The sequence below is a fragment of the Asterias amurensis genome, chromosome 9 (assembly GCF_032118995.1).
Source record: "Asterias amurensis chromosome 9, ASM3211899v1".
Lineage (NCBI taxonomy): Eukaryota > Metazoa > Echinodermata > Asteroidea > Forcipulatida > Asteriidae > Asterias > Asterias amurensis.
This window is the reverse complement of record NC_092656.1, coordinates 13,650,025-13,663,849: the sequence shown is the minus strand read 5'-3', so window position 1 is coordinate 13,663,849 and position 13,825 is coordinate 13,650,025. Positions and strand designations below refer to the sequence as shown.

The 13,825-nt window shown below is 38.4% G+C and overlaps 1 protein-coding gene across 1 annotated transcript; it reads right to left on the bottom strand.

The window, feature by feature from the left end:
* Positions 1–1,557: 1,557 nt before the first annotated feature.
* LOC139942232 (uncharacterized protein C3orf38 homolog) lies at positions 1,558–8,442 on the bottom strand. Its single transcript, XM_071939023.1, has 3 exons — positions 8,121–8,442; positions 5,796–5,995; positions 1,558–5,119 (listed from the first exon to the last, which is right to left on the bottom strand). The coding sequence occupies exons 1-3, from the start codon at positions 8,260–8,262 to the stop codon at positions 4,523–4,525; spliced, it is 939 nt and encodes a 312-aa protein (XP_071795124.1). The 5' UTR covers positions 8,263–8,442; the 3' UTR covers positions 1,558–4,522.
* Between the last annotated feature and the right edge of the window lie 5,383 nt (positions 8,443–13,825).

Below are 13,825 nucleotides of genomic sequence, written 5' to 3'. Positions count from 1 at the left end.
ACGCGTGTATCGAGTTTGGATTACTTACCGTAAACGACCGTCATTCGCAATCAAAGTCCAGCCAACTCTATGAGTCGAGTCCAGCACGTTATGCCACTGTTCTGGCACTAAGGTCAAATACCGTCTATGACAGTCAGTGTGTAGCACTATGGCTCAATGCGCCCAGTGGCCTACTTTGGGAAAGTTACCTTTGGTTATTACATGGAGGAATAATTTATTCCTCCATGGTTATTATAATCAGTTGTTTATTTCAAAAAGAACGCCCGAAGTCTGTGTTCACATCCTTTACAAACAAAATCGTACTAATTTGTTCAGATGTAATACCGATATAAATTCCTTGATAAAATTTTGTTTTCAAGTTTGAAACAACTGGTCTGATTATAGGACCTTTCAGACATTAGAAAACACTCAAACGGTTTGGCTTAACTGCATCTGGGATAGCTATGTCACAGCGGGGGCTGGTCATCTCGCCACCTAGCAAGCTTGCCACCAACAAAGTCGCCCCCTGCAAAGTCGCCCCCTCACCGGCTCGCCCCGAGTTGTTACAAAGTCGCCCCCTGACAATGTCGCCCCCAAACAAAGTCGCCCCCTAGCAAAGTCGCCCCCAGAAAATAATTAAGGGTTAGGGTTAGGGTTAGGGTTAGGGTTAGGGTTAGGGTTAGGGTTAAGGTTAGGGTTAGATCTTCCACAAGCACATTACTTCAGATGGAAATTTTTCTGAAAATGTTTTAACTATTTTTTTTTACCATAATTATTGTACCTTAATTATTTTCCGAACAACATCTGGGGGCGACTTTGCTAGGGGGCGACATTGGCTGGGGGCGACATTGTCAGGGGGTGACTTTGTTAGGGGGCGACATTGTTTGGGGGCGAGATTGCCAGGGGGTGACTTTGTTTCAACCCGGGGCGATCCGGGTAGTGGGGCGACTTTGCAGGGGGCGACTTTGTTGGTGGAAAACTTGACAGGTGGCGAGATGACCAGCGATCGTCACAGCTATTATGCTAAATGAAATCCAGCTTCCTCACGTCAAGACAGCTGCTTCAACCAGAGACTTGTCACATTCCACAACCATAAACAACTTGATCTGGAAGAACATCTCAACCTAATAGACCCCACAGCTGTCGAATCTAGAAATCACACCCCGCTCACCCTTAGAATTCCATCCTCCAAGAACCAACACCTATCATCATAAGTTGGAATTCACTTCCCTACACAACTAGCATCACTAGATAGCCCCATTAAGTTTTTATTGGCATACACTCATAGATGAGCATAAATGTAACTAGGAAGTCCACAATCCTGACCTGACCTCATTGAGTGTTGTTCCTAGTAAGGAGCCGATCAACTATTCCATCAAGACAAAGATTAATATTGTTTTCAAAATGCTAAGTACTAGACAGTACTAGACAGTGTTTCAAATATAACAATGGGTCTGCTGATCAAAGGAATCAATAAGGGGGGACTCACTATGGTAAATATATCCGCTTTCCTTAGGTGATCACATTAACTGAAGACACACTAGCAATCTAGGAAGACTTTTAATATAGTTTTGTTTGTTATTTTTGTTTTATTTAATCTCAAATAATTTTCTTACTCTCTCCCTCTGCCTTTTTACCTGCAGGTGACTTCAATTCTCCAAAGTCCACTTCTCCTATGCCATTTCGCACCAAATTGTTATATTGGCCCAATTTCATGAAGCTGTTATAAGTAGCAAACACTACTTAGCAAATTTCATTGCTAAATACACAAACAAAATCAGTAGGCCTAAGAAACAAAAAATTCACACACAAAAGGTCCAAGCTCTGACTTAGCTCATCTTGAATAGTTTTGAGATTGCGTGCATAGCAACTGAGTCATCAATTTGATTCCTTTTCTTAATCTAAACAATCTTGAGCCAAATGGCACAGTGGAATTAGACTTGAAAAAGTCTTATCGCTTCTATTATTCTACTATTCTTACAGCTATGGCACAATATTAAAAACAACTGTGTTGACCTTGATTCTTTTATTTATAACAAGTCTAATTAAAGGAACACGTTGCCTTGAATCGGTCGAGTTGGTCTTCGAAAAGCGTTTGTAACCGTAGTTTATAAAAATGCATATATGGTTGGAAAGATGTTTAAAAAGTAGAATACAATGATCCACACAAATTTGCCTCAAAATTGTGTGTTTTTTCCATTTATGAGAGTCAAAAATTTGATTCCCATAAATGGCCGACCGTGTTAGTCAACGAGGTAAAAGAAAAACCGTGCAATTTCGAGGTATGTTTGTGTGGATCATTGTATTCTACTTTTACAACATCTTTCTACCCATGCATTTTATAACAAATGGTTACAAACGCTTTTCAAAGACCAACTCGACCGATCCAAGGCAACGTGTTCCTTTAAAGGTATTGGACACTTTCGGTAAACAGTATTGTCCAAGTCCCACACTTCGTGTATCACAACTTATATATATAAAATAACAAACCTGTGAAAATTTAGGCTCAATTGGTCATTAGAGTCGGGAGAAATTAACGGGAAAACCCACCCTTGTTTCCGCACGTTTCGCCGTGTCATGACATGTGTTTAAAATAAATCCGTAATTCTCGCTATCGAGAATTGATATTGTTTTAAAGTTTTCTCAAAAAGTAAAGCATTTCAAGGAATAATATTTCAAGAGAAGTCTTTCACCATTACCTTCTGTAAGCCCTGTAAATTATTTGTAAGTTTGTGAACTTTTTTTTCTTTTTCTGTACCGAAAGTGTCCAATTGCTTTAATCATGATTAATCATTGACCCTTCAAAGTGTTATTTTTAAAACTAAAGAATAGTCCTTAAATTGATCAAGCTCTAGGATTTAACTCAAATCTAATCCAGAAATAATAAATGGTTTATACTTTCTTAATATAAGCCTTACACCAATATAGAGACATGATTGAGCCAAAAGCAAGATTTGGCAGAAAAAGGCAGCGGTATTTATACAGAATAATTTACATTTTTACAGTACGAGAGAATGACCTGTACAAACAGAAAGACTATCTAGGGAGCTTTCTAATAGACAAGTCCAAACATAGAGCTTTAAAGGTCACTGGACACTGTTGGAAATTAATCAAAATACTTGCATAAAAACTTACTTGAACATTACCGATCAGTGGAGAGCTGTTGATAATATAAAACATTTTGAGTTGAATCTGAGAAGTGATTCAAGCATGAATCATTTCTCAAATATCTGTGGTGTGCATTCGCCAAAGCCAGAGATGCCCTTGGTAAACCTGCCGTCACCTCACTAAACATGGATGGATCCAACGTTCTTGTTGGAAAACAGAGACAGGTTTATTACTGTTTTCTCAGCAAGCAGGCATTGTATTCAGCAGGAACTTGCTCAAGTGACTTTTATGTACTTTAATTAATAATTTGGCTTTTAAATTCAGATTATGTTGGCAAAAACCAATCTGTGACCCTGTTTTTTATGCTGCATTGTCTGTGCTAAAATAATTTCCAAGCAACTGTAATAAAGAATATTCAGCTAGGAACCTTCTAATATCAAGGCATCAATGCTACATGACCAATATGAGCTCTGATTTACATAGTGTAAGTTTACGCTTAGCTGATTTGGCTAATTATATTGTAGAACGTCAAGAAGGAAAACCGCCTTTGACTGATTTCAATTTAAGAAAACAAATCTTCAAAGTACTTATGGCAACCAACAAATTATCCCTATTCTTTGAATAACAAAATACATTACAACTACTGGTTGGTTCAAAGGCTATTGTTAAACCACAACTCCCAAGATCGATCCTCAGTGCATTCTATTTTTCCATAGGCAAAGACGAGGAAAAAAAGAATGCCCCAGGATCACCTCATATTGTACTCATAAAAATAAAATTCTGTCTAGATACCAGGTAGTTGCTGTTGCTATGGATATAGTTCACTGTTGCTATGGGTATATTAAAGTGTTTAGTGCATGTGAAGCACATTGCTATAAGCCTTTTTGAGGTATTGCGGACTTGATAGGAGTGTACTGTTTGGTTTGGGTGTATACACACAAATTTACCCAAACCTTATAGTGTTGTAGCATTGTGTCCGTCATTATCTCAAAAAGGCTTATAGCATGGCTTTCTAGTAAAATTGAGATATATCATACAGACCTGATACTTCACGGAGGCAACGGAGGCAATTGCCTTCGTTGCCCCTTGTCATTGCCTTGGTGCCCTTGAAATGCTCCAGTACAAATTTACAATTTCCTCATAGGGTGCCCTTTACCAAGGAGAAAATGCCTTGGTGCCCTTGCCCTTTCAAAAACGAAGCATACAGGCCTGATCATGTGACAGGCTCTAAACCAATCAAAAGCAAGAATCCTTGCAAGTGGAGTTATAATATATATTTATTATTTGACACAGCTTACCAATGTAGATGGTTGCTAAGTAGGAATTCAAACTAAGGTGCATGTGAAATTCATTCCTACTATTGAGCGACAGTGTAGGGTAAAACCAAATATCACATGCATTTCAATAAAACTGTTGAATTCATTTGCAATTCAGATCACGACGTGATTGCTAACCTATCAGGTGGCCCCTCTAATGTTGGCATTCTCTCAACGGCACACTTTTTCAAGTTCATATCAGTGAATTTAATTTTCCATGTGTTCTGTTTTAAAGGATCTCTGATGAGCCCAAACTGTTGCTCAAATACTCCGAGACATGTATCATGTCGATGAATAGTACCACAAACCCTCACGACGACCAGCCCATGGGGGTCGTCCGATCCACTGGTACCACTTGGGCTGATGTTAGGATTGAACATCAGCCCTTCATCACTCACAAAACTTTTCAAGCGGTTTGCAACTAGTTCAGCCCCTTCGAAGACTTCTGTTCGTCTTTCTGATGAGGTGACAATGAGCCGAAGTCTGGAGCCCTCCCAGAAGTGTTGAGGTCCCCACTCAGAGGGTGGCATGCTCCCTTGAGCACTGGAGTTCAACTGACGGTAGAACCATGTCGTAAATTGTTGTGCGAGTTCTTGTGTCATAGTTGGAACCTGTGCTGTTGAGCAGTTGCCTGATATATGAATGTGCTGTTGAACGAACGTGTAACTGACGCTTGAAGCTGCTGGTGGGACATTACGGCGAAGTTCTCCAGCAACCTGAAATCAATCATTTCAAAACTCTTGTTATATGTTCTAGTTGTCATATTATAGTATGAAAACCTGCTTTTGTCCAATAATTAATTATAATAATAATAATGTGTTTTTTATACAGCGCTTTATACACCATGTCTCAAAGCGCTTCCAACTTTATTACCCCTGATCACTGGGCCTTTTCATTCCTAAAACCATCTCAGCTCCCTGTGCACAGAGTATACAGCCTGTGCTGCCAAATATGTAGCACACTAAGCTAAATCAATCACAAGAACCATCTCTGCCCTCACAGGTACTAGGCACTAACAGGTACCCATTTACCCCTGGGTGGAGAGCAGTAAGAGAAGCAATAATAATTAAGTGGACATGCTTTAAGGAGTGATTTAAGGCCCAGTGACCAACGGTAATAATGTGCAGCGCTTTGGGACGCCCTCCGCGTGTGAAAAGCGCTATATAAAAACGGGTTATCATTATTATTACTATTATTATTATTATTATTATTATTATTATGTACTCAATATTTTAACTTGAGATAACATGAGGGTTTTGTTCTCTTTTTTATACTGGTCACTTCACTTGAAAAGCAAAAGACCACAAACAACTTTAATACTTTTTTTCTTTTGATGAACGAAATTTTCGATGGATGTCTGATGGACACTGTTTCCTAATTTCACTGCCTTACCTCTACAGCTTCCTCAAATGCAGGTGCTTCCGTTCCACAATGCCAGAAAAACTGCCTCATGAGTGTTGCCTTGTCAGACGTTAATGACACAGCTACTTTCTCTGATAATAAAAACCGGAAGATGTACTCTCTTTTGACCTTTCTTCTGCGCAGAAGCTCAAGAGCATTTTGTGAGTGAGCAATGATTGCTCTGATGGCCTCTGCAGAAAGATTGAAAATATGACTTGATTTAAAGACACTGCTGGACAGTGGACACTATTGGTAATTGTCAAAGATCAGTCTTCTCACCCGGTGTATCTCAACGTATGCATAAAATAACAAACCTGTGAAAATTTGAACTCAATTGGTCGTCGAAGTTGCGAGATAATAATGTAAGAAAAAACACCTTGTCACACAAAGTTGTGTGCTTTCAGATGCTTGATTTCGAGACCTCAAAATCTAATTCTGAGGTCTCAAAATCAAATTCAAATGATTATTTTTATAAGTTGAAATTACTTCTTTCTCAAAAACCAAGTTAATTCAGAGAGGGAGTGCCGTTTCTCACAGTTTCGTCCTCCGTCCCACACAAAATGCTAAAATAACTGCTTTAACTCGCCCTATCGTACATCGGGTCATATATTATCGACCCTCATGTGTTTTTGAACCCAAACTTTGATTCCCATTTACAGCGAGACTGTGCATGCTCAACCGTTGACAGAAGCTCTGCAGTTTACTCCCAGTCTGTATTTTCATCAGGCTTAATCATGCTGAGAAAAAAGTTTCCTGTCGTTGATTATGCTCAAATATTTATAAAATGATTGATTTTTGGTACTAATCACTAGTGCATTATTATGCCAACATTCAAATGAGTCAAAGAAACATCATCCAACCTCGAAAGTTCAAAACAAAATTACTATCTGCTAGATTGAGTTTCTGCTTTTGTCACTAGATGGATCACGTGAGGTGGTTACTATTTGGGATTCTATGGTGTGCCAATATGGGGAAAATATTAAAATATTTTAAGTGATAATGGAAAAACAAATTATTTTGATTTACTGCATACTGTAATAAATTCTGATAAGCGTAATAAATATTAAGTCTACATTAAAGAGAAAATATCATAGATTGGTTTCTTATCTTCTGAAACTAAACATTACTGGTCTGAAATTAGTTGCGATAACATAACCCTCCTCATTCCTCTGGCCTGAGCGGCCGTCGGGAGGAGGGTTACGTTATCGCAACTAGTCTGAAATGGGGGAAAACGGATTGTTATGAAGTGTGTGTGTTTCAAGGGGGTGGGGTGTTTTACTTTCATGCCTTATAATATCTCTGGATTCTAATAATAATATAGTAGCCAAAATGCCTTAGGACAAAAATGTAATTAAATTTGTTAAGTAGTAATTGAATAATATTTTTGACTTATTTTGCACGCCACACTAGCTTCTGAATATTCAATAAAATACCAACCAATGAAAGGTGTGAAAACATAATATGAGGTTGCTCCAATGTCGTGCATGCATTTAAGCACTGTTGTTAATGGCGGACTGTCTCTCGCAACGTAAAACCAAAACTTTAAAGTCACATGGAAGTGGTATTTTTTCAAAATAAAGCTTTTGTCACTAATAGTGTTTTGATGAGTGGAATGTGAATAAACAGTTAACTAAGGTTTTAAAAAATCAGTTCTTATGTTATTTACAAATTTAAGAGTAGACCCCGACCCGAGAGGGCGCTGTTTGTGACGTAAATCGATGCATACTTTGCCTGTAATGCGTAGAGTAAACACAATTGCAAAGTACATGTACGGACCAAGTCGTGAGTTTGTACGTTTCAAAAAAACATTTTTTTGTTTTTTCCGGCAATGCCGACCAGGTGTATTGCTGCTGAATGCAGAAAAACACTTTTTGAAATGTACCAACTCACGACTTGGACGTACATGTACTTTACACGTGTGTTTACTATACGCATTGCAGGCAAAGTCTTCCTCGATTGACGTCACAAAAGGGGTAGGCGGAGTCAGCCCCCCAAACAACTTTATATATTTTTTAAACATATAAATCATGACAAACAATTACTAAAAAAATTGTTTTATTGTTCGTAAGCATATACTCTTATGTTTGAAAGAAAAAAAAAAATCTATTTCCAGGTGACTTTAAAAATTTCAACACACCATGAAGTGTAAGTGTTATTGTTAAAAAATTGGATAGGCCTAGAATCCTAGCTAGATGATTTGATAAAAAAATATTTAGTTTTTGATTGTGAACAATTTTCCTGTTATCCTACTGAAAACACATGACACCAGGATACAAACATTCCACAATGAACTATTTTGTAATGGCTAATGCCTACCATTTTTGTTTCGAACGGTAATCTTTCGATTGGTGATGGTTTCTACCAGTGACAGGAGCTCACTCATGTTAAATTCTTTCGAGAGAAATCTTTGGAAGCATTCTTTTTCTTTCACGGTGAACAACGTTGCCGCAACCTCCATGCTTGCTTAGTTTCTACACAGCAAAGTATCAGCAGCATGCAGCCTCACCTCACTGCTGTGTGTCAGATAGTTAATTAAATCAGCTCAAGAACTTGACACTGACAGACATTGGATGGAAGGGTCGAAGTCGGGGGATTCCCTTCATGGAAACATTTTACACACCATGGTCACACACACTACGGCAACTTTTTGGCCTCCATAAGGGCGCCCTCTTGAGTTTGTGTGCAGCATACGCGTATACGGAAGTAAATGAGTTGTTTCAATTCAGTGTGTAGAAATAACAAAATTTAAACATCAAAAATGCCGAATGGTGAGTCAATGGATACTTCAGAGAACACTGGAAACAACCCGGGGGTAAGCCCACCGAATGGTGTTCCATTGGAAGTTACCGACGACATGGCAGAAGAAGAGAATGCAAGCCAAAACGAGCGTGAAATAACACAGACGGACCACCTGAACAAATCACTTCTGACGTCCTTCCTCGACCGGCTGAACGACCCGAACTTCCACATTCCACAGCCCCCCTCTCCGCCGGAGGAGGATGACTATGAGGCGGAGGGGAGTGCACCGGAGGAGTTGAACGATCAGCAACAAAGAGTGGAGGCCAACGGGGATGGCAAAGAGACGGTAGATAAATAGGAATGGGACTAAGATTAAGAAGAAGACCTGGAATTAAAATAGACCGCATGGATGGACGGGAAGAAGTTATTGTGGGAAGTGGTCAAAGATTCCAGATTATATTTTGTTCAGACATCGTCCAGAGGCAGCGGTCATCTTCACGTCATAGTCTAGCTGCTGCGTGCACGCCTGAATAAACACATCACCACAACAAAGAGCAAGTTCGAGTGAGGCACTAAAGTCGACTTTATAGTCGACCATTGGTCGATTTTGCCTGGTACCCAGGATGTATTCAATTCATAGGTAACCATGGCATGGAATATTGACCAGTGGTTGACAAATAGTCACCACCCGAATTTGCTCAAAATTATTCAGTGCATCCACTGTGACCTCGCCTCTACAGATGACGTCCCCTTTCGGAGGAGTAGTGCTACAACTTAAGGCTTAAAAGCAGTAAAATGTGCAAATACAAGGAAAACATGATTTACACCAGTCCGAGTCTTCGACTTGAGTTGATCGACAAAACTATGCCATGTCCTCTAATGAGGCGATTAGGATTGGTTGTGCAAGAATAAGTGAAAGAAAGGATTAGTTATTTGGTAAAGATGTAGCAAATCCGACACGACAGTGACCTACCTGGGTGACAACTACTCCTAGAACTATCATGACTATGCGGTTTCGTTCCACTATCGTCTCCCGTTACGGGAGACGATAGCGGAACAAAACCGCTTGGTTCTAGGAGTAGGTGAAAACATTACCCCAAGCAATAATCATATCATAAACATACTGATTTTCTCAGTTGGAAACTACCAAGTTAATTTTGTGTTCATATTGATGGTGGTGGATAGTACACCAAAAATATTGACTGCTTTTAGTGCTAGTGCTACATGGTTTAAATGACTGTCGATGTGATCCTAGCTAGGCATGTTTTATTTTCCCGAGGTGAAGCCGAGGAAAAAAAACCTGCACCTCCGGGAAACACAGAAGTGTAGTTTTAACCATTGCATGAGTAAAAGCAGTCAATGTTTGGTTTTATAACACCCTCCAGTACAATATTTATGTGCCTAGACATCAATGTATCAAGAAGCTGCTGTTGCTATGGGTACAGTATATTTGTTGCCATGGAAAGTACATCAGTTGTCATGGGGTAGTACATTTGGTTATTATGAGTTTAATCAATAGCACCGCGCTCTACACTAAAATCAAAAGGCAGAATCTTTGTAAGGAAGTGTTGCAATAAATACAAAGTTTCTCGCGCATTATGGGATGAATTTGAAGTACTACATCTTAGTTCAACGTACCAGTGGTTGTCTTCCTAGGGTTGAAAGACCAGATTGACCTATATAAACAAAAGGTGATTAATTATTTCCTTGACGACACACTATTATTAGGAAGTAGTAATATTTCATAAACTTTTTTGTCTTTTAATTATAAAATACTGACAGTCAAAATGTTGTCTTAGAAAGTTTGCTAAACATCTTTTAAAGCCATTGGACCGTTTCGGTTCAGAAAAAAAAGGAAAAAAGTTCACAGATTTACAAATAACTTACAGGGTTTACAGAAGGCAATGGTGAAATACTTCTCTTGAAATATTATTCCATGAAATGCTATACTTTTTGAGAAAACAGCAAAACAATATAAATTCTCGTTAACGAGAATTACGGATTTATTTTAAACACATGTCATGACACGGCGAAACGCGCGGAAACAAGGGTGGGGTTTTCCGTTGTTTTCTCCCGACTCCGATGACCGATTGAGCCTAAATTTTCACAGGTTTGTTATTTGATATAGAAGTTGTGGTACACAAAGTGTGGACCTTGGACAACACTGTTTTACCGAAAAGATATGGAAACTGTTTGAAAAGATACCTACAATGAATTTTTATTATTTATTAAATCTAATAGAATAGCAAACCCAAATTGACAGAAAACCAACAGGCTAGTCTGAAATCGTTGTGCAGTGCAACTCTAACTTTATTATGAAATATTACGTGCACAGTAAACCCATCCACTTCTTACAATGCACTGTATTGACCCATCAGATGACGTCATAATCACAATATTCTTGGTCAATGTCCGTGTCATACTTGGTCAATACAGTGTATAATACACATATTAGGCAAATGCTGGGCTTGATTTCATAAAGCTCTAATAAGAACCATCTAATCTTACAATGAGTCGTCATTAATTACCATAGTGATTTGTATTGTGACTTTGTGAAATCGCACTTTGGTAAGCTTTTAAAGGCAGTGGACACTATTGGTAATTGTCAAAGACTAGCCTTCACAGTTGGTGTATCTCAACATAGGCATAAAATAACAAACCTGTGAAAATTTGAGCTCGATTGGTCGTCGGAGTTGTGAGATAACTATAAAAAAAAAAAACGCCCTTGTCACACAAAGTTGTGTGCGATTAGATGGTTGATTTCGAGACCTCAAGTTTTAAATCTGAGGTCTCGAAATCAAATTCGTGGAAAATTACTTCTTTCTCGAAAACTATGGCACTTCAGAGGGAGCTGTTTCTCACAATGTTTATACCATCAACCTCTCCCCATTACTCGTCACCAAGAAAGGTTTTATGCTAATAATTATTTTGAGTAATTACCAAGTGTCCACTGCCTTTAAGATCGGTTGGCATTCAAAATCATCATACCTTTTTGTGAAATTGAGCCCAGTATTTGCACACAAAAATATTGTTTGTACACATATTATTTGCAATCAGCCTGTCAAAATAAATAGTGTTGCAAATAGTATAAAAGTTAGATGTCAGTGCAAGGTCTCATTACAAGACTAATCTCAATGTTTACTTAGGCTTGTACAAAAAAGTATAAAAGTAGTTATTACTACACTGGGTTATAGCCCTTAACTTTTTCAGTGACTAACCAGCTGGACCAATCAGCTTTTCATTTAATTGGTCTGTCAGCTTTTTCACTAGTCCATAACAGGCCTGATATTTCACTGAGGCAATGAAGGCAATTGCCTCCATGCACCCTGGTCATTGCCTTGGTGCCCTTAAAAAATTTCCAATAGAAATTTCCAATTTCTTCATAGGGTGCCCTTTTAACAAGGAGAAAATGCCTTGGTGCCCTTGCCCTTTCAAAAACAAAGCAAACAGGCCTGCCCTCATTCATATTGGTGTATCTCAACATTATATGCATAAAATAACAAACCTGTGAAAATTTGAGCTCAATCGGTCGTCGAAGTTGTGAGATAATAATGAAAGAAAAAAACACCCTTGTCACACGAAGTTGTCTGCTTTCTGATGATTGATTTCGAAACCTCAAACTTGAGGTCTCGATATCAAATTCGTGCAAAATTACTTCTTTCTCGGAAACTACTCCACTTCAGAGGGACCTGTTTCTCTTACACATGTATACTATCAACCTCTCTTCATTACTCATTACCATGTAAGGTTTTATGCTAATGATTATTTTGAGTAATTACCAATAGTGTCCACTGCTTTTAAGCCGGGAGAATGCTGCTTCATGTAATAATGACAAAAATATGTCAGGGCTTCAATTTGACACTGGACCCGAGTCCTGAGGCCAGTGATTTTAACCCTTGGTCAGTTAACTGCAAAGCCAGCAGTCATGTGCGTTTCATAATAATACCTCACTGTGTTAACATCTGAAATCAATTATGCTCACATGTCGACTTTGAGTCTGGTAATACCATTCAATTAACTTCAAAAATATTCTAACCCTTGACACAAATGAAATGAATCTTAGTGCTTGTTCAAATAAAAAATTAATCACATGTTAAACTCTGTAGAAATGTCTTTCTTACTAATATTCTTGTCTTGTAAAATAGTAACGGTGAACAGTTTGAGCTACAAGCTCTTATGTAATTTTTTGTCATATTGAGCCGTGTATGTAAAACCAAATGAATGTTTAAGTAATCTTGAAATAAAATTAAACTTCAAAATACATTTATATATGCAGTCAACAATTTGAGTGATGCACTTTATCACTGGGTATAAAAATACTCATAAAAACTGCTTTATTGTAAAAAAACAACCAGCCCCAGAACAGACAAAACTAAATTAACTGTACACAATATTTGATAAACTTTAAAACTAATCAACCACACTTGTAAATACATGTAATACAGTCACTGTCACCATCGGTGAAGTCGACAACCTTTACAATGGTTCACTAAGAGAACCAGGTCCCAATTTCATGGCTGCCGTTGATTTCACAAAACTCTTCTTAACTTAAGACTAATCTTAGGACTTAGGACGAGTCCCAACCCTGCACTGTAGCATGCAGACCTTAAGATTAATCCTAAGTTAGGACGAGTTACTCGTCCTAACTCGAGATAAGACGAGTCCTAACTCTTTGTGAAATCGACGGCAGGTTCACTAAGAGAACCAGGTCCCAATTTCATGGCTGGTTCACTAGAGAACCAGGTCCCAATTTTATTGTGCCGTTTACCACAGAGTTTTGTGCTTTAAAGGGACCATGAGCACATATGTGACCCACTCTGTGAAAATGAGTCAGATGTCGCCCAATGCATTATTAAGTTATGCACAGTTCAATGTGGAAAATGTAAAAAAAAAAAAAAAATAGCAATAAAGCTATGAATACAACAATATTGTGGTCATACTTACATGTATGTCTAATTTGTATCCTTTTGCACGAAATGGTAGTTTAAAGGAACACGTTGCCTTGGATCGGTCGAGTTGGTCTTTGAAAAACGTTTGTAACCGTTTTTTATAAAATGCATATGGGTAGAAAGATGTTGTAAAAGTAGAATACAATGATCCACACAAACATGCCTCGAAATTGCGTGGTTTTCCTTTTACCTCGTCGACTAACACGTCGGCCATTTATGGGGGTCAAAATTTTGACTCCCATAAAAAAAATGGCCGACGGTGATAGTTCGCACAGTAGAAGGAAAACCACGCAATTTCGAGGCAAACTTGTGTGGATCATTGTATGCTACTTT